Genomic DNA, 21,468 nt, shown 5'->3' with positions numbered 1-21,468 from the left:
CAATGGTCTCTCATCCAGTTAGCACAGGGCCTTTGGGCTCCAACACACCATTGCTCCTCCTTTTTCAGTTGCTGCCTGCGGGGCTATTACTGCAGTTTGAGGAGTTGTAGGAAGGAAATCAGCACTATTTTGGTTTTTAATTGTGATTGCATTTATGTGATTGGTATTTTCTATCTCTTGGTACAAAAACTCTACCAGTGCTTTGATTAGAAGTTTAGTATTTGCAAATTATTTGGCTGTATCACATCCTGATATCCCAGCCCTATAAACAATCACTGATTAGTACAGCTCTCAGTTTCTGAAATTACCCGTGAAGGGGGTTACTTCCACCCCTACAGAGCAACAGCACTCAAGCATCTTACTCGGAAATGTCAGGATCACTGCCATGAGCAGCTACAACTGAAAAGTTCCGGAATTTCTTTAGAGCCACATAAAAAATAGGCTGATGAGTGGATTTCAAGAGATCACATAGGTCATACTGTCCTGTGAGGCAGTTTGAGTGAATCAGGGTCAGTCCTGATGGACATCTGCACACCCACTTCCTAAAGACCTCGTGCAATGGAAGTGCCACAACAGCCCTAAGCAACATATTCCTGTGTGTTGCTGTGTGCACTGTGTTAGTTTGATGTTCAACTCGAACCTCCCTTTCTGTAGTTTAACCCTGTTATAACTTGTCCAGTTCATTCAGGTTATGAGGCTACATGCCACCTTGTCAGCAGACTTTTAGGAACCTTAATAAAATCAGATTTTCCCGTTGGTCTCCAGGATAAAAGTGCCATAGGCAATAATGTCTAGACATCTGGTTGAATTTGCATCTTCACTGGAGTTTTTCTGACTAGACATCCTTTTCTTGAAGCAGAGCATCCCAGACTGGACACAGTACCTGTGGGAAAATCACCTTGAGGGGGAAATTAGAGAAAAATCGGGTCCTAATAGAAGCATAGTATTACAGAAAGCTTTTTAGGGTAAAATACAGCTATTGCCTTCAGGATGGTTGGCATACACAGAATCGACATCACCACAGTTCCCTACGCCACACAACCTGCTATCCTAGAGGAGCAGTGGAGGGCGGAGTGGAGTGGAGACCCTGCGGCCAGGCTCTGCTGTGCTCGCTGCAGGACTGGGAACATGATGGTACCATACAGCCGATAAGCTGCATAGTGGCTGTGAAATACATGAGATGATGTCTGTTGCTGGGACAACAACCGTGGCAGAGACCAAGCAAGAACCTCATTATCTGTGAGAGAAGGTCAGGAACTAGGCCCGCTCAGCACTTCAGAGCCTTCTGATGAGGACCTGCTAACTGCTAAAAGAAAACAAACTGCTGAAGAGATACTCAAGGATGTTTGAGTAAAATAATTGTGGTAGTGGAGCTCGTGACACCCCCACCCCCCCCCACCCCCCCCCAAGAGAGTGAATCCCCTGCTCGGGGAGCATGCTTAGTAAATTTAAAATTAACTGTATCTTTAAATGAAAGCGAGAGAACTTTACACCAATCGTAATAAAGGAATGTATGACTAGAGTCACTCAAGCTCCACCCGAGAGTGAAGAGAAATATAAAAAGTGAATGAATGAGGGGACAAGTGGGGAAGATGCCACCGAGACTGACTCCTGGGATCGGTGGACGGGCTGAGCCTTGCTTCTCTCCCCACCTTGGGACACCTTGGGTGAGACTTAAACTAAGTGCTTCTTCGGGAAACGTAGAAATTTCTCTAGAGAGTTACTTTTTAATAGCCAGGGTGTATTGTTTGTAACTTTTCTGCGCATTTTATACTTTATAACATTTTATTTGCGTGTGCCTTTTTGCAAACAGTCACTATCACCGGCAAAGAAACCTATATATCTGTTGCACAAATAAAACTGCACCGTTAGGTAGCTGGTTGTCACAGTTTCTCACTGAATGTGACCGAACCCTAGAGTGTGGCCATGCTAGTTCATGAGCACGACTGGACTGGCAGTGCAGACAGCTCTCAGTGCATCCAGACCTGTGGTAGTTTAATATACATATTAAATGCGACTGGACTGGTAGTGGTAAATTGGACATCACCTAGGATTTAAACCTAGCCACACCTAACCTCCCACGTTGGTGAGGAGAGTTGGAAGGCGGGGTGGTGGTGTGGTGGGTATTTTCTGTTAAATTACTCCATCCCCTTTAACGCAACAGTACCTCAGCTGGGGCCTCCCCAGAGCTGAGTAGGTAGGACTCGCTCACCTTCCTCGGCAGGGTAGGCTTCTGCTTGTACCTACTGGTATAACCTGGAATTTCACCACAAAACCATGGCAGTGTTAATTTGTGTTAAGCTTGTGATCTGTAATTAACCTTTCCCACCCAGCTCATTCATGAAGAACTTTTGCTTAGCTAGTTGCGTCTTATCCTGATTTTTGTGAAACTGATTATTCTTACCTAAATGGTAGTACCTTGCATTTTTCTTCACTGAATTACATCATGGCCTTCATACTCTTTTCTCCCAGTTTGCCAAGACAATTTTTAATTCCAGTTTTGACCTCCAATGTACTAGCAGGTCCTTCTCAGCTTTGTATCATCTTCAGATCTAATAAATGTCATCTATTCCAACAGATGTAATACCCCAGTAAGTGACCGGTTGCTGAATTGTTCCCTAATGCAATAAGTATTTATCATCTTTACTGTTATTACATAAGAAAATAGAATTTAGCAAGTTCAGCAGCCGCATGTATCAGATACAGCGTAGAGGTATCTGCTCTGTGACCACAAAAGTGATGTCAGTGCAGAGTACAGAAGCCTTAGCCAGCTAGCATACATAGCACATAAATACTCACTAAACTTGAAATAGTAATTAGTAGTGTAATTTGCACTGCTCCTAGCTAATTCTCTAGATAGTGGTTGGTTTGGTTTCTTTCCCTGAGAAGCTCATATCTGCAAAAACTTGGTGCCTGTTTAGATATGATCGCACCATTGATCATGCCCCCACTGAAAAAAAATAATCGTTTAGGCAAAAGTTGTGATGGCTCAGCTTTTTCATGGCTTGGATCATAATTCACCTCAACAGCCACATCCCATCCAGGCAGCTGTTAGTAAAATCTAATTGTTTAATAAAACAGCCTCATTAATAATACGTATTACCATGTAACTTTCTTCTGTTTATTTTTGCTTCCTAAAATTTGCATCGCTTGTGTACTCTTGCATCACAGCTACTGATTGCTTACAAATCGAGTTCCTGATTTGCATCCACGCAAAGGAAACAAGATTCTGAAAGAAGTTCAGTATTGTGTTTCCTGCTGTCTTTGGAATAATGACTCCAGAGTCCAGTGTAAATACACAGAGACCGATGGGAGCCCTCTGGGAGACCCACCCAGAGTCTGAAGACCTGGGACCACGGTACTCAGACCCCTACGCTCCCTTCAAATCTGCTGTAGAGCCTTGTGCCGTGCTGAGGGAGTGTGCAGGTTTGTGGAGGTCTGGTGCCACACAGGCATGGTGCTCTTTGGTCTGGCTTCCTGCTGGTCCAGGCGCCTGTCAGCGCTCCTCACCTCGGTGGCATGCAGGGACACCTGAAGGCAGGGGCAAGTCTGCAGGCAGTATCTGCTGGAGGCATCTCAGCGGATCGGTTGCTTTATGTCAGTCATTCCTTTAAGTTAAAAAAAAATGTAATGGGCTGTTTTCCATAGTTTCAGCTGGGAAAGCATTAGATAGTATGCAGGTGGCAGATAACCTGGAGAGCACACAAGTATCCAGGGAGGAATCGTGGGAAATGGTGGTCCAGAGAGACATCGTCCCGTGCGTAGCTCGCAGCAAATGAGATCTGCCTGTTAGTTGAGAGTTGGCAGTACATCAATGCACATTTGAGCTGGGAGAGCACAGGGTAAGGGACATTTCTCTCCACACAGCCCAGGAGGGGTCTCCTGCGGCACCACCCTGTGGCTCCTGGCCTTCAGTCCCTAAATCACCTCTGAAGGTGGTTCCAGAGCCCCTAAGTCATTCAGGTGAAAGACATTACTCTGTATAGCTTTTTGGCCAGTCTTTAACGGGATACAGTAGAGAATTTGTGTCCCTGATGTAATTTAAAAGATGTTTAGAACAAAACCCAGAAAACAACCATTTAGGTTTCCGAAATAATTCTTTACAAGAAGAAACAGCTGCAGTTTAATGTGGGAGAAAGAGAAACCAAGCCAGCAATAGCTCCAGATCAGCCAGGAGCAAACTTGCTGCGTGTTAGAGGGCGATATATCCAGAACAGCACCGTACCTGTGTATCTGCACTGCGGTGTAGGTATGGCTGCAGCTCATACTGGGGCTAACCGCACATGGGGGGACTGGCAGTGCAGCCTGGGCATGTGTCCGGGGATGGGGGGTAAACGTGTGTGTCCCTGCTCCCCACAGGAGCAGGATGCTCAGGCGATACTGCAGCTCCATCTCGTTTGAAGGCGAGGTGGGTGTGTATGTGTGTTAGCTGTGGTTATATGTGTAACCACTGTGCTGGCGTGCCCCACACCCATTGTAGAGAAAATATATTTCTATCAGATAACCTTATAATTTTCTTTATACAGAGGGAAATACAAGCAGCAAAAGTTACTGGTCACTGTGGCCCTGAAATGTTCTCTTAACCATACAAATCAGCCAGACTATCTTTTCATAAAATACTCTTACAAGCAAAGTTTTGAAATTATTAAAAGCATGCTGGGAAAAAAACACAACAGTGTTGTATTTTAAAAAGTGGTAATTCAATTTGCATATATTATCAAAGTACCTGTGTGTATACATGTAAGTGTAGTCTCTCCCTGTGTGTATGTGTGTGCATGTAAACCAGCTCAAACCCCGCTAACTTTTATTTAAACTCAGTCATGATCAGGGTTTTTTGTAGAAAGTGGTTGATTCTTGTCTGTTTGAGCAGTAAATGGTATTTTCTTGTGTTCTAAATCAGACAGCTGTCCAGATAAAAATGATGATAATATAGTTAACACACACACACACAAAATTCCTATTTACAAAGAAAAGACAAAGAAGCATGTTTTGGTTAAACAGACTATTTACAACTCTCTTTGCACTTTTTTATTTCCTTTATTTTGGTATTTTAGCTAGTACCGAAGAAATTGATTGTCTCTCATGCTGATATATTGTTACATGAAGCCATTTGACTAGAGGAAGAAACATCTATTTAGCAGCACGTAAAGGGAATTAAAGAGTAAGATTAGTCTTAGCTGCAGTATTTTCCATAGCCTTGAAAACCTTCAGCCAGAGTCTCAGCTGCTAGAAACTGGCATAAACTCCAATATCTTAAAGGTCCATTAGTTTATGTGACCTGAGGAGATGACCTCTGGGATTTGTGGGACCACTGTATAAATACATCTGCAATGGGTGGGTAGATGAACACACAGGGACAAAAGTGGGTGAGCTAGATTGTTAGGAATGTAAATGAGGAATTGGATTTTTTAATTACTTTATTTTTTCCCCGGGGATAAAAGAGGCAGTGATGAACTCAAACCTTGGGGAGCTGAGGATTGACAGATGCCAATCCGAGCTTTATCCAGAGGAAGAAGGCAGCAGCCTGTGAGGTGCCAGGGGTGCTCCCAGCAGTGGCACAGGAGCTCAGGGCAATCCCTCCCCATGGCAGGTGCAGCAGGTTTGCTGTACCAGCAGGCATAGCTGCAGGCTGCGTCATCGTCTCATCATCAACCTCCAGCTATTTTTGTTTCATCAAAACAAATGCAAAGTTCCCCCCTGAATGGGTACAAAATGCTCTCAAAGGGTCCTGTGTCTTGTGCCAGCACAGGGAGGGCATGTGGAGGGATGCTGGGAAGGGCTGAGGAGCTTTTGCTGGGGTCTTGGTTGAAGCTGGGTGAACAGTTGAAGACGTGAGCCTGCATCACTCTCATTAAGTTAGCGGAACCGTTGCAGGGTTGAAGGCCAAAGGCACGCAGATCCAGCCAGGTCTCTCTTCTGAGGGGGCAGGAGCTTTGGCAGCACCTTGGCTGCCAGAGACAGTAGTGGAGCAGATGCCATCAACAGTCAAGAGAAGTTCAAGGCAGAAACAAGCAGACATGTTGCAGGCAAGCCTCTTCTCACCTCACCTGCCTTCAGGGTCTGTAAGTGTCCCATGGGAGCTAATCAACTTCCCTGGCCTTCTTAATTTTACTGATTTAAAAATAACCTCGGGCTCCTTGAGGGACTACAGCTGAACTCAGCTGGCTGAACAGGGTCTGTAAAACTCACCTGCTCCCCTGGGTGCTCCAGAAGGGTGTTTTCCAAGTGTGGTAGAAGTAGACTCTGTACATTTATGTCCTTGCTGTATGTTTCTGTCTTTGCATGCGCTTCAGTTCCCCTCTCTGTGTTTTGCACCAAGGAAACATGGCAGAAGGGGGTGGCTCCAGGGTAGCTAATGCTGGCACCCACCAGGAATTTGGCAGAAGAAATCCCAACAAGGAGGAGCCAACAGGACTTGCTGCAGAGGCCACAGACTTTCCTTCTTCATACTTACTAGCTTCTCAGTGGGGTCCTGCTACTGCAGGTGCCAAAGGTTAGGGGACTTTGGGGTTTATAGTGATATTATTTTGCATGTGCAGGAATAGGATAGCTGGTGAGGCTGTTAGGATTCTGCCATGGGAATGTGCCAGACTGCTCAGGATGAAGATGCAACCCCTGGGCTGTGCCTCTGGGTCCTTTCCTCTGGGCCCTCCCGTTGCCTCCAGCTCTGCAAGGTTGTAGGACATTCCTATAGTAAGTCTAGTAAGCTGGCTGGTGGACAAAGCTGCTCTCTTTTACCCGGGCACCTGGGGAGACCTTCTATGGCTTGTTCACAGCCAGCCTGGTTATCCATGTGCTGATTGCCACAGCCAGACACCTTGGGACCCTGAAAAAAATAATTCTGCTTAAAAAGATGAGATGCTTGCTCCCATTTCCAACAGCTAGGGCACATTTCACTGCACAGCAGCTACCCACAGCTCCTGCAGAGTGCAAGCACACGGGCAGTCCCCATAAATCAGGGGTCCTCAAACTATGGCACGCGGGCTGGATACGTCCCCCCAGGGTCCTCAATCCGGCCCCCGGTATTTACAGACACCCCACCCACCCCCCACCCCCACACACACATACACACCGCCGGGGACTGGGGTGGAACCAAGCAGCCGCAGATGACTGCCTGCCACTGCATCCGCGCGCTGGCCCCCTGGTTAAAAAGTTTGAGGACCCCTGCCATAAATCCACACACTAGCTTATCCTAATACCCTGCTCAAGTAACCCAGCCCAAGTTTACTTCTTTCAGCTGGGCATCCAGCTCCAGTAATAAGTTTGTAATCCCAGCAAAGCCCAGCTGCTGCAGATCTCGCTGCTGAGGAGCCCCACCACAAACCCCGGCTGGTTCAGTGGGCATCAACCCCATTATCGGGGGCTTCTCACACCGTGATGTGATTTCTAGGTAAAATTCACTTTGAGACATGTTTCCATCACTGAGCAAACTAAATCCAGGTTCTACAAATATACCAGATCTTATCAGGGCCATTTTCTTTATCATTCTGTTACAAACTGGCTCAAGTGTATGGACTTCTGGAGCATGAGGCCACATCCAACTACATCTTAGAAAGAAGCTAAAAAATAAAGGAGAGGCAGCTGTTTCTGCAGTATTCATGAGGTAATAATAGTAACAATAAGGGGAAGCAAAATAGAGCAGTTTCATTGTGATACTTTTGAAAAAGTAAGGATTCAATTGAATATAAGACGATCATTGATTTTAGGCACTTTGACGGACTAACGTTTGATTCTAACAGTCATTTTCTGAGAAGAGCAGAAAGACAACTGTGTCAAGAGGAAAAAACCCTCAGTTTGTATAGAGAGGTGCTGCTGAGTAGCACTGCCGGAGTCCTTTATTTAAATAAGAATAATTATATTGCACAGGAAACTTGGATTTGAAAGCAGTTCCTCTGACAGTTACTCCTGAAAAGGAATGTACCTGCTGCGTTCACCAAAGTGTGAAGGCTGGTCTGGTATCACAGGATCATCTGCATTACGGCTAAAATTAAAGCAAAGGGAGAGGAAACAAACAAGAAAGAACATAAAACTCCCAAATGCCAAGTCCAAAAAAAGAGTTCTTTCCACCAAGAAGTGGTGAAACATCTTTTGGAGTGACTATCTGATGTGGATGGCGGTGAGAGGCAAGTAAGACAATAGTTATGCTGCACTTGGTTTCCACTTGAAAAGGAATCCCTGCTGGCTCCCGGCGGTACAGTGTCCCCTCGCTGCTCTGCGCCTTCTGCTCTCCACTGGGTTTCCACTGTACCCGGCGAGCTCTTAGGAAAACTTTTCCTGTGGACAGCATTCACTGCGAAAGGCTGGAAAACTTCTCTGGCCAAGTAATTGTAGGCAGAGAGCTGCTTCTGCTGCTGAAATGGGGCCTGTCAGCAGCCAGCCTGGAATGCAGCCTGCCTTCTCCAGCGCCTCCTTGACCTTAAAACGTTGGATGAAGCAGGTGAAACCCTGCCTGCATGAAAGCTGGATCCTTTCCAGGAAGTTTTAGGCCACTCTACCTTCCACACAAAGCAAATCCATAATTAATTAAATGATGCTTAAAATGCTCAGACTGTTGTGGTTTCCTGATTTCGTTATGAAAACGAAGATCATCTGGTCAGTCGCGCCGGCAGTGACTCTCACACAGGCTTTCGTAAGGTTGCAAGGAGCTTCTCTGTGTGGTCAAGAGCAGCGTGGCTCTTAACTTGGACTCCTCCTAAGGAAGGCCAGCAGAATCGAGCGGGTGAAGCCAAAAGCCTCTGCACACAGATTAAAACAGGATTGGCTAATACTTCTCATAAGTAGCCAGAGGACATCTTCCCCCTAAAGCTTCTCTAAGCAGTAGAGGATTCGTATTAATGTGCAGGTGTAGCAGTGGGGAAAGGTGTTTGATTACTGCAGAACAGGTCACTACTTACAAATCATATCCTTGCCTTTTGGGCAGCACGCTCAATCTGTATCGGCAAGAGGCATCAATTAATTGCAACTAATAGGCCTAAATGATCTGTTAAAGCGCTGCGATGGTGCAAGGACTGAAATGTGCTCCTCAGTCACATGACGGTAGAAAAACACAGGTCATTGCTAAAATGAAAGGATGAAAAGAGGGACAAGATGCTTTCAAAAACCAGCCACCCTCAGACAAAGGCGTGGAAGCTGGCAGGGGGCATGGGGTTCCCACGGTGCACATATGCTTAGAAGAGAAGCTCAGGTGAAAGGCAGAGCAAGAAGGATCTGGCTGCCTGAGGGCAGGAATAGAGATGTACAGCACCTCACCGTGTGCCCCGGCTTGAAGGAGGAGGAGGTCATCCTGGGCATCTCCACAGGCAGCTGGGCTGGGAAGGCCCCACAAGAGGCAGTCCTGCCTAGAAGATGGATGTTGTTGCCCTCTGGCAAAGCCTTGATTGCTCTTTTTCCATTTGCTTATACAAGAAGCCTGGGGCTGAATGCAAAAGGCCTGAATGCTGTGTGGTAAAAGCGTGCTTCCATTCTGCCTGCATGGGGAAAAGGACATTCAGAAGAAAACTCTGGCCACTGTTTAGGCAGCCCATGTAGATACTGTGCTACATCTGGCCAACAGAGTGGCTACAGGCAAGAAACCGCAGAGTTGGCTGACAATTTGATGTAATTGGGTTTCATTTACCTTATAGGCTCTCTGTATAGAATAAATCATAGAATAGTTCGGGTTGGAGAGGACCTTTAAGGCCATCTAGTCCAACCGCCCTACAATGAGCAGGAACATCTTCAACTAGGTTGTGTTGCCCAGAGCCCCGTCTAACCTGACCTTGAATGTTTCCAGGGATGGGGCATCTACTACCACTCTGGGAAACCTCTTCAGTGTTTCACCACCTCATTGTAAATAATTTCTTCCTTATATCTAGTCTAAATCTACCTTCTTTTAGTTTAAAACCATTACTCCTTGTCTTATTACAACAGGCCCTACTAAAAAGTCAGTCCCCATCCTTCTTAGAAACCCCCTGTAGGTACTGGAAGGTGCTATAAGGTCTCCCTGGAGCCTTCTCTTCTCCAGGCTGAACAACCCCAGCTCTCTCAGCCTGTCTTCATAGGAGAGGTGCTCCAGCCCTCTGATCATCTTCGTGGCCCTCCTCTGGACTTGTTCCAAGAGGTCCATGTCCTTCTTATGTTGGGGGCCCCAGAGCTGAACACAGTGCTCTAGATGGGGTCTCACCAGAGTAGACGGGGACAGTCACCTCCCTCAACTTGCTGGCCATGCTTCTTTTGAGGCAGCTCAGGATACGGTTGGCTTTCTGAGCTGCAGGCACACATTGCTGGCTCATATCCAGCTTGTCATCCACCAGCACTCCCAGTCCTTCTCCGCCGGACTGTTCTCAATGTCTTCAGCACCCAGCGTGTATTGACACTGGGGGTTGACTGAACAAAGGTGCAGGACCTTGCACTTGGCCTTATTCAGCCTTATGTGGTTCACATGGGCCCACCTTTCAAGCTTGTCAAGGTCTCTCTGAATGGCACCCTGTCCCTCAGGCGCATTAACTGTACCACTCAGCTTGGTGTCATCTTCAAAGTTGCTGAAGGTGCAAATGATCCCACTGACTGTGTCCCTGATGAAGATATTAAACAGCACTGGTGCCAGTATGGACCACTGAGGGACACCACTCATCACTGATCTCCATCCAGACATTGAGCTGTTGACCACTTCTCTCTGGGTGTGACCATCCAGCCAATTCCTTATCTATTGATCAGTTCATCCATCAGATCCAATCTCTCCAATTTAGAGACAAAGATGTTTCGGAGGATTGTGTCAAAGGTCTTACAGAAGTCCTGATAGATGACATCAGTAGCTCTTCCCTTGGCCACTGATCTAGTCACTCCATCATAGAAGGTTACTAGGTTGGTTAGGCAAGACTTGCCCTTGGTGAAGCCATGCTGTCACCTCCTTGTCCTCCATGTGCCTTAGCATAGCTTTTAGGAGGATCGGTATGTTGCTACAACTATTTTTTAGATTGTACTTCATAAAGCAGAATATTTTAAATGCCTTGCTGCAGAGTAAGCTCTGTACGAGTAAGAGGAACTGATCTAGATGACGTATGAGCATATCTGAAATGTGTGTTTAAAGGTGAAGCGAACTTGAAATCTAAGTAGTCTGGCCCATAAAAGCTACAAAGTATGAGTGATCACTCTAACAACTAAGTTGGGGAGAAAACCACTAAAGAGAAATCCCCATACATATCTGCAACTGCAAATAAAACTGTACTTGAAGAAGTTCAGCCTCTGCCATCATCCAGTTAAAAGGAAATAAAATGAAAAGTCCACAGGCCACAGGAGGAGTAGCCAGTGTGCTTCTACTGTCGCCCATAAGCACTTAGCATGGACTCTTTGAGACAACGGCTGAGGAATGGGCAGGGCCATCAGCCCAGGGCTTCTCCAGTGATTGGTCTTGGAAAGTTCACTCTCATGGAGGAGGGAACTGGTTCTCTATTAGAAGAGTTCAGCCTCATTTATTTCCTCTAGAATGGGTATAAAGGAATTACTTTTAAGGTCAATGGAGAGGGAGAATGCTTTCTATCACACCCTGTAGTTAGAAAACCTACCGGAACCTGCTCAGGGCTGACCACTTTTTTTCCATGTGAGTCCTCCTTTACTTGTACTTGCTTACATGGCTCATCTTTTGAGCACATTCGGTTTGAGGAAGGACACAAAACTGGACTCGCCTTTCACCATTTATCTTAAACCTGGAAATGAATCTGTAGGCTCTACCTAACGCCTGTCCAAGAACAGCTTGTTATCAAGGCTTGCAGACAGAGAAATTAAAGCAATGTTACTACATTGGATGGAGCAGGGTACAGTTGTTGCACATGAATGATTTGCATACAGGGACAGTCCATTCCACTGCAATTGCATTCAGACTAAGTTATATGGACATCACACCTTCATTGGCATAATAATAATTGAACAAAGCCCATGTGAAGATAAGCCTGAAGACATTATATTACATGCCAAAGGGTTACCATATTTCTTCATTCCTTCCTATAACGTGGTAAGAGATAAGAACATCTTGAATTCACCTATAAAATTTGTGTTGACAGTTTTAATTACTTTCTCAAGAATTTTATGAGCTGCTCTTTGCCTCCATGAGTACATGGGCACGTCAGGTGACATGAAAAACATTTGTAGGCATCATGGTAGGAGAAAAAAAAGCTTCAATATGCGAGCTGAATGTACTCCGAATACCTACAGAGAAGAACAAGGGTTTTAACTATCAGATTATTTAAGCCAATGTCATGATTTTGTGATTTCTTGTCCATGATGGTCTTTTAAAATCCATCAAAATTATTGTTAAGATTGACAGGCCCTTGTGAAAACAGGTGGGATACATGGACTGAACTCATCTGGGTGTTAGTATCTGAGACACCTGCATGGGGCTGGCAGACTTAAGAGACCCTTCCAGACCTGTGCTCGTCCACAGCAGCAGCTTTAGGCCACGTGGGTACCCTGCAGTGTCTGAAATGATACACAACAGCTACAGAGAAAAGGTCAGATCCCACCCTAACAGCTTTCCAAGGGTGACAAACTTGCTTGCTCGCAGTCCTGAGCTGTGCTGTCAGCTACCAGCTTCAGCATCTCTGAGGGTGCTCTGCTGGCATTCAGTGTGGGGACTGCAACCATAAAACAGGGACATAAAAGGATTTCCTCCGTCTGCCCCTCTGTGGAAGGAGAGGCATTCATGGCAAATGCAAACTGGGGCTGAGCGTAGGCACGCACCTGCACGGCCACCCCTGGGGGCTGTTCCTACCGGGTGAACCTTACATCATTGTGGTCACCCCTGTCACCACCACATCCCAGCACCTGTTTGGTGATCCTCTGAAGAACCACTCGCCACACGGGCTACACCCCAACTGTTTTGTGGCAATTAGGCTAAGGAGGACACTCACCGGAATTTGTATTCCTTAAAAGTAGTATCCAAATCCAGCTCTTTGAAGATGAGAGGAGCAGGGCGTCTTTCCTGTAGTGATTTTCCTAAATCATAAAGCCAAGTGTATTTTCCTCACTCTGTAAGAAGCTTTGGTAGAAATAATGCAACTGCAACACAACGTTGCATAAGCAGCTTGCAGCCGTATCCTCCCTCCACATTTCTTAGTGGGTTTTTTTCCCCTGCTGCAGCAAAAGGTATTTTCATTTAACTAAATGTGTAGTTTATTTTCTACAATTTCCATGGTTTCTACAATTACGAATTAGAAGAGTAAGAATTTAGAAGACATTTCTGTAATTTATTAATTCACAGATTATCTAACTATGTACTACCACTTTCTGCTGTAATACATTACATACCAGCAATAATAACTGCTGTAATGCAACAGCGGAGATGGCATTGCCCTCGCACCCCCACTCCAGCAATAAAAATCATCTTGACCCATGCAAAAAGCCTCCAGAACTGTCAATTATCTGACCTTAAAAAGGCAGGTTACTCGATAAAAGGCTTGGCTAGAGATACGATTGCAGACGTAAAAAGCATGGTATGCATATGATCAGATGCCAAGGAAGGTTTTCAGCAATTCCAGGCAGGGCATTTTTGGGGGGTCCCATGAATTCATGCAATAAATGCCACTCAGTGCCCACACTGTCGAGCAGCCTTGCCCACAAGTCCTTTTTTTCCGTCATCACCCACAGTACAGAAATGTTGGGTGGTTCCTAGGCTTTCTTCTGGAGTGAAACAACTCTTCCTGAAACAAAACCCAGCTGCTGTTTTAGTAATTTGCTCAGTGGACACTCCCAAAATGCAGCACGGACAAGGCTGAACCAGTTTTGGCTTCCTTTGCTGTGTACAAACTCATGCCAAGCTGTCCCAGCAGGCTCTGATCCGTCAAATGTCACATCCCCTTTTGTTTCATGCTATTAATTTCAGCAGGCTGCAAAAAAAACCCCAACAAACAAAAACCCAAAAAAACCCAAACCACCCCAGCCCTCAGATTACTTCAGACTGTTGAACTGAAAACCAAAACATACTGAAGATAATAATTATGCCTTATGGTCATGGCTACATCATGTGGGGCCGGAGGAAGTAAGACAGCCGAAGGCTGTGAGCATGGACCCGGCCATCCTGCTGTAGAGAAGGCTGGTGCTGAGGAACACGATGCTGCTGCAGCGCTTGGGCTGGGGTGAGGGTCTGCTCCTTGCCGGGGAGCAGCTTTTGGCATCAAAGCTGTGGCCACCTTCCATCTGTGAAGACGTGCCTAGCAGGGGAGATACCAAAGGTTTCTAAAGCCTCTTTGGAAGTATCTTGCTTCATTTTGGAAACACTGACAGTATCTGGCAGGGGCATGCTCCGCACACAGAGGTGTATGAAGACCGCTGGTTTGGTGTGGCTCTCAAAGCTCAGGGCTCCCACCAGCGCTTCTCCACTGCCGAAGAAGTACCAAAGCTGACAAGAAACAAAGCAGCTTTGAGGTAAGTAAATTGACACGTCCTGACCATTTGTCCTGGTTTCAGCTGGGATAGAGCTAATTTTCTTCTTGGTAGCTGGTGCAGTGCTGTGTTTTGGCTCTGATGTGAGAACAATGTTGATAGCACACTGATGGGTTTGGTTGTTGCTGGGTGATGTTTATACCGAGTCAAGGGCTTCTTGGTTTCCTGGGCCCTGCCAGCGAGAGGGCTGGAGGGGCACGGGACATTGGGAGGGGACACAGCCAGGACAGGTGACCTGAACCAGCCAACGAGGTATGCCATACCATGGGATGGCATGCTGAGCATATAAACTGGGGGAAGAAGGAGGAAGCTGGGGACATCCAGCATTACGGCATTTGTCTTCCCCAGTAACCATTAGGGAGCCCGGCTTCCCTGGGGATGGCCGGACACCTGCCTGCCCGTGGGCAGCGGTGAATGGATTCCTCGCTGTGCTTTGCCTGCGTGCGCGGCTTTTGCTTTACCTATTAAATTGTTCTTACCTCAACCCTTGAGTTTTACACTCCTTTCCGATCCTCCTCCCCATCCCTCTGGGCGAGGGGGAGCGAGCGAGCGGCTGCGTAGGGCTGGGTTGCTGGCCGGGGTTAAACCACGACACCATTCTCGCTGCTGACAGCTGCCCAGGGTGGGGTTTAACAGAAGAAAGTGCCAGCAGGCAGGGCTTCTGCTCCCGAATCCTTAGCGTTGAATTTGAATGGTTTGCTGCTCCTGCTCTGCAGTGCCCTTGCAGCCCACGCCTGCTCCAGTCCTTCTCTGTCCCTGCACACCATCCCCGTACCTCTCTCCTCAATCCCACATGCTCATTCTCAGCAGGCTTCTGGCTCAGTGTGCTCGTGATATATCCAAACTGACTGGTTGACCTGGTGGTTTTCCACATCACTTGTGACCCTGGACTCCTTTCAAACCAGCCCCTTGCTGACAAAATGTACACAACTGTATGAGACAAGCTCTTGTTGATTCTGCAGGAATTGTATTTCCTTTCTTTACAGCATTACGGGAAAAAAAAAAAAATGGATCAGAGAAGGAACTGTGCAGCTGCAAGCCAGAGGTTTTAATCCCTCCTCCATCACTAGCTTGCTGTTAGATCTCTGCCCTTCGGCAACTCCTCTGTAATGCTGCCCTCCCCGGAGGAACCGGCAGGTAACGGGGGTGATTTTTCTGTGTAATACTGAGATGCAGGCAAGGAAAGAGGATGCAGAGGATGCAAGGGCGAAAAAAAATCCTCTGACAGTTAGGCATCCGCGAGCCATGCTGCTGGGGTAACACTGCCTACCCGCACCCCAGATGCAGGGCTGGGCAGAAAGGGCACGAAATAGTTGCTTGGGGCTCAAGCCACATGGCGCAGCACCCTCGGCAGGCAGGAGAAGGGTACGTGCGTCCTCATGCAGCACCTGCCTGTGTCCTACACCTGGGGACAGATGGCGCTTAAGCATTGGTTACTTGAACATGCAATTAAGCGGAAAAAAAAAAAAGTAAATTTAATAAAATAAAAATAATAATAATAAAAAAGTCTTTTTAAAGACTCCTCCGCTTTCTTTTGACTGTTTTTGTTACCCCAGGCCCGTCTTCCCAGAGCCGCACCACAAGAAAGGACTGCCCGGACTCCACTCTCATTTTAAAATGCTTCTTTTTATTTCAGTGGTTGTACATTGGGTGAATGAATTTAACGTCACAACAGAAATAGAATGGCTATTTAACAGACCACTAGTAGTTATATGCTGAAAAAGAGTGAACGGAGGGGTTTCTTTTAACTGTTACTGAAATATTCATCGTACGCGTCGTCAATTTTGCTGGATGAGAGAGGCAAACAAAAAGGTATTTTGGTGAGGTGCTGTATCCTTTGAAGAAAATAAGCACTGAGACATCTCAAGTCACTCGAGACTGTGTCTCAGCTACAGTATTCACTGTCTCTGTGTTGGCCCATCTCATGGTTCTCTTAGGGGGTTTTATTTGTTGTTTTTCTTTTTTAATTAAACAAAGCATTTAATCATTTTCATTAGACTTTTTTTTTAAATATAAACAAAGTTTTGGCAAATAATATTTATACAGAAAAATAGTTTTAGATCTTCCCAAATTTTGAAATAGTCTATAAAATTACTTTATAAATAAATAAAATGCAGAATCTGTTGTACACGTATTTGCACATCTCTGTAATTGCCTCCTTACTGTTCGCATAGGTTTGTACTTGTACAGTTTTCAGGAATATTACAAAGTCATAAAGTCGGAAAGTGGATCTCTTATTAAAAATACATTTTCTCTTTTTGTCTGTCAGTTTATCTGGATGAAAGACCTGATGTATCTGAAGCTTCGTCATCCATGGGCAAAAAAATAGTAGAATTGGATTAATTGTAAAAAACATAGAATAACAGTTATTTTGAAACATAAAAAGTTCACACAAAACAATGTCTTGAAGACTTATCTACATAAAATATTTAAACAACATGGATAATTTACCATTTAGTATTATACAATAAGCTACCCAAATGCCTAAATTAACTATTATAAAAAAATAAAAACAACTTTGACAGATATAGGCAAGTTGCAGTGTCAACTACCTAGTTATAATGACTGAGAAAGTCTACAAATATTAGTGTTTTAATAGTATATAATGGTGATACCTTAACTGCTAAAGTAACAAGTTAAGATACGTTATTTTTCCACAAATTAAAACTAACGCAACGTTACAAGCACTATGTTAATTTTACAATCGAATTGTGATTATTTTTTTTTCTTTCGGATGATCAAATCTCCAGCTTTATATATAAATAGATAGTAATTAGACATTGGACAAACAAGATTTAGCCCGGAAAATAATTTCCTAGACAAATAATTATATGATTAGTGCCTTCAGTCGTTCAGAATAGGCAGTGCTGCCAAAGTTTAAAATAGTTTACAATCAATCTGAAGAGGTTAAGTTAAAATACTGCAATCACTAATAATGTCCACATAGAAAACTTATGCTGCAAACAATTATACATAATATCCACTTATAACAGCTGTCTTGTTTTTTTAAACAATAATTTAAAAACTATGTAATTTATGTGATACATGTGCAACATATAAAATGTGAAATATGAAATATTTGGTACAATAGTGCTTGAAACAAATCTCAAATCAAACAAATGAAATTTTAATTATACATATATAATCACCTTGTAAATCAACAAAGTATTTAAAAAAGTAAACAACATTAAAATCTGCTTCATCCATATATATGTATGTATGTATATATAACATGTATATAATTGTATTAAAGATATCTTCATACTTTTGTGACATAAAATATGTTTTTAAAGAAAAACAATTAAAGGAACTATTTTTTTTCTCCACTCTAATCTGGTTACAATCTTATAATCCAATTAAAAAATGCAAATACAGTAACGATTTATTAAACTGAATCTCATTCTACATTCTTAAGTGTTCAGTTAATAGTCTAGATTAAAGTCACCTACAAAGTTTCGGTGACTCTACTGAATTTTAATTAAATTAGAGTATCATACAAATCTCTTCATCTACAGCCTTCTTTTTTGCCTTTTCTTTTGCTAGTTTGGTCTTTTTGTCATTTTGCTGTTTGATTTTACACTTCTAGAAGTTACTTCTTAACAGCTTGGATCTTTTTGGTAACCTGACTATGAGTTTGAAAGATTATTCGCTCCGGTGAGATTTGACTGTTGGCATCAGGCTCACTTTCATCAAGTCTGATGTGACAAAATTTAGGCACTTCTGCAAAGTCTCTTTTAAAAACATTATAAATATACTCGTAAAATAATATTCTCAAGACTTTGTTCTTTTGGGGATTGAAAGGGGTATGAAGGTCATACTGTGCAAAATTTTTTAATTTTCTTCTGCTATTCTGCTATGATTCAAATGCAACTTCTCCATACAAGCCAAACACCAACCATGTGCATCTAAAGAATTTGTGCTTTACTTTGGATTTCTGGCTAAAAATACTCAGACTGGCAGGGTGATGTGCAGGACACTGGGCTGCGTTTCACTTCCTCTGTCTTGGAATCAACTCACTAGGGAGGCAAAACCAAGATTATCATTTTTTAACCGAGAAGAAAAAACCCCAATCGTAGTTCGGGTGAAAATTAAACTTGCAAGTGGGGTAAGTTTTTAGCCAATACAACTCGATTATTGCTCAGCTCGGAAGACTCATGAACGCTGAATCTCACGAGACTAACTTAACTGGACCATTTCCGTTAGGTATCATTATGGAGAAAAGACAGTATTCGCAAGAATTAAACTATGCTTAGAAAATCTTTAAAACTAAATGTTACCCTTTATGTCTTGAAACATCACAGCTGGTATCAGGTAGTTAACTATTTTAGGTTGGAGTATAGTAAGCATACCATATTTAATATTCATATATGACATAGCAGCACTAGCTTTTTTGAGTTTGTGATTTGTCCGTAAGAACAAATTCTTGACTTAGCATGCAGTTTGTGGCAACTCTAGAGAGGAGGAGATGGGGTAGTATGTACAGTAGCCGTGCTTGGCCGTCCGCAGGGAGGCTTCGTGACACTCCGTTCCGCTCCTGCCGGCTATTTCAGGATTATCTGTTAAGAGAAAGGAAAGCGTGATCGCGCTTTTAGGTGACGTGGGGAGAAGCAGTTGGCCCAGATGGCCGGTGCTGGACTAACTAAGCTCGGGCGCAGCTCGCACGGGACAGCGTCCCGTATCCTCACGCTGCCCGGGAGGCGTTTGCGCTTCACAAACCTGGTCGTCTTCCTGCCGCGCACACATCCCCACGTGCGCGAGAACGTGCAGAGGGGGCGTTTCAAGGGTCAAAATACTGGAGATGGTGCCGAAGCCGCAGAGGGCGGGCCCGGCCGCAGGCGGGTGTGCACCCTCGCGTCCCCGCGCTCAGCGGAGTGGGAAGCAGCCCTGCGCCTCCCCAGGAAGCTCGGAAGTGCATCGGTGCCCGGTGCGATTCTCCAGCTCCCTGCTCCCACCAAGTCAGGAATGACAAGGGGAAACGGTGGAGGCAGGGCCCTTGGCACTAACGAGCAAAAAGGTGTATCAAAAGGGCCGGGTGTTTTCAAGAAGCTAAACTTTAGCTAAAGTGCTAAAGTGTCTTTTCAATGCACTTTTAGCAGCTGCTCATTTCCTGAAAGTATTATCTGCAGGTCAGCAAACTCGAGAGGCTTTTTTCATGCTTCCTTATGTTGGGGGGATCCAGGGGGATGACCGTAACGGTACCTCTGTGCACCTAGCTAGTCACTAACCTCGCTGCTTTACCTCTACCCTGTCTCTAAACTGAAGGCACAGCAACCGTTTTACAGATGCAAACTCTTGCACTTCCAGTACTGCGAAGGTTAAACGCACAACGTGCCCAGCAACGGACTCAGCCTGCTCACAGTATTGGAAAATGGTCGGGGTTTCCATCGCCTGCCTGAAACAGCTGCTGGTGAAAGTGATGTCAAAAGCCAGGGGTGTGATGTTTTATCCCACCATTGCCAATCTGTGCTCTGGACTTAAGCACAAGTCAAGGAATTAGAGTGCAACGCCTGCTCTTCCCGTTTGATTTGGCACTCGACGTATTTTTAAGCTGTATTTGTAGGTGGTATGCAAGACAATCATGACAGCACTTTGACCTACTTGTGTGTTACAAAGCTACACCGCTGCTTAATGCAGTATTTATTTAAAAAAAAGGGGGGGGGGGGGCGGGAAGTGTTTTGAAAATAACTTCAGCAACATACTACCTCTGACATACAGATTGCAAAAAAGAAACACGCTTGCCTCTGTGTGGAAGGTGCTTGTTCTAAGTCCCCTGCCCGTCCACCTCACAGCTGTAACCACCTCGCTTTCTGTACACAGCTACTACCTCCCGGACCCCCCCTCACTTGCCAGAGTGCCAAAATGTCATCGCTGATTACCATCAGCACTGAAAATCTGGTGACACGCGAGGCCCCATTGTAATGGCACTGTACAAACACCTGCTGCTCCAAAGGGCTTAACATCTAAATACATCATACATACAACAAGGACATATATTTTTAATGAACTTCCACCCATTGTGAGTTTGTTAGCTTATCGCCTGTCTTCTGTTTCCTACTGAAATAACAAAGAAATACCTTTGCTGAAATAATAAAGCCCCGCCTGCGATAACCCTGGTCCATCTACAACACAGTGACTTGACAGTACGTACAAAGAACGTGGCCGTGCTGAAAATAAGAAGTGACCGAGATTATCAGCACCGATATTTTTAGCACGTTACAACCCAACATGTCAATGTAATTAATAAAGCAGCTTTAGCTATACGGGTTAGCCATAATCACACAAGTGTATTTAAGGGATCCTAAGGTCTGCTTTAATGGGACACAAACTGAAATCTACTCAAGTGTAAAACCCCAGAATTTCAGACGGTGCAGCTGCTTACATCATACGCCAACTTTTGAGGGTATAAACTTGCATTTTCCTACAGCTTTTTTCCTCCCTGTACAGGGAGACAGATTGCTGACCCTTGTGCCGAGACATCCTAAAAGGTCAGGGAGCCCCACAAGACCGACGCTCCCAATTCCCCCAGCACGTGACAGAGAAGGCAGAGGGCCTCATCTCAGGCTGTTTCTTGGGAAACGAGTAGGACTACCCCGGCACTTTGATTAACTCAAGTACATCTCACCCTGCCACGTGCCAGGCAGGATGCAGGGGTCCTGGGCAGCGTAAAAGAGCAGGGACCCCTTCTCCACCCTGCTCCAGCGAGTGGCAGAACCCAGGAAAAGGCTTCCACTCCCCTGTCCCTATTCCTGCCATTTCTCCCCTCTTGAAACTGGGGACACAGCGAAAACAATGTAAACACTTTCCTTTTGTGCGCCAGCATGTCCTGTTTACACGGCTGCGGGTGCAGGAGGAGCAGCTGGAGCTCTCCCCACCATGCTCCTCTGACAGCGGCTATGGAGCTGGCTTGCTCCCACTGCATCGTCCTCGCCGCACCGCCGCTCGTGCATGGGATGTAACTAGGGCATGTCGCACCCCAGCTATTTCTAGTACACGTAGGAGTCCACCTAGGGAAAAAACCCTCCAGTCTCTCCTTCAGAATAGGCTTCTTCAGTG

The 21,468-nt window shown here is 45.1% G+C and overlaps 1 protein-coding gene and 1 long non-coding RNA gene across 14 annotated transcripts in view; one reads left to right on the top strand and one right to left on the bottom strand.

Moving 5' to 3' along the window:
• The first annotated feature begins 1,401 nt into the window (after positions 1–1,401).
• Positions 1,402–16,421, top strand: LOC114017195 (uncharacterized). The gene is made up of 2 exons (XR_003562097.2): positions 1,402–15,552; positions 15,972–16,421. It is a non-coding gene; the product is annotated as an uncharacterized LOC114017195 (long non-coding RNA).
• MBNL2 (muscleblind like splicing regulator 2) overlaps positions 16,023–21,468 on the bottom strand; it is a 113,537-nt gene continuing 108,091 nt past the window's right edge. For all 13 annotated transcript variants that reach the window (XM_055701453.1, XM_055701455.1, XM_055701454.1 and 10 more), the window contains one exon: positions 16,023–18,971. In XM_055701453.1, coding sequence (XP_055557428.1) covers positions 18,957–18,971 — 15 coding nt within the window. In that variant the 3' untranslated portion in view covers positions 16,023–18,956. The remainder of the gene's footprint in view (positions 18,972–21,468) is intronic.

The sequence above is a fragment of the Falco cherrug genome, chromosome 2, assembly GCF_023634085.1.
Source record: "Falco cherrug isolate bFalChe1 chromosome 2, bFalChe1.pri, whole genome shotgun sequence".
NCBI classification, from domain to species: Eukaryota; Metazoa; Chordata; class Aves; order Falconiformes; family Falconidae; genus Falco; species Falco cherrug.
The sequence above is the reverse complement of the archived record's forward strand: the minus strand, read 5'-3'. Positions and strand labels throughout refer to the sequence as shown.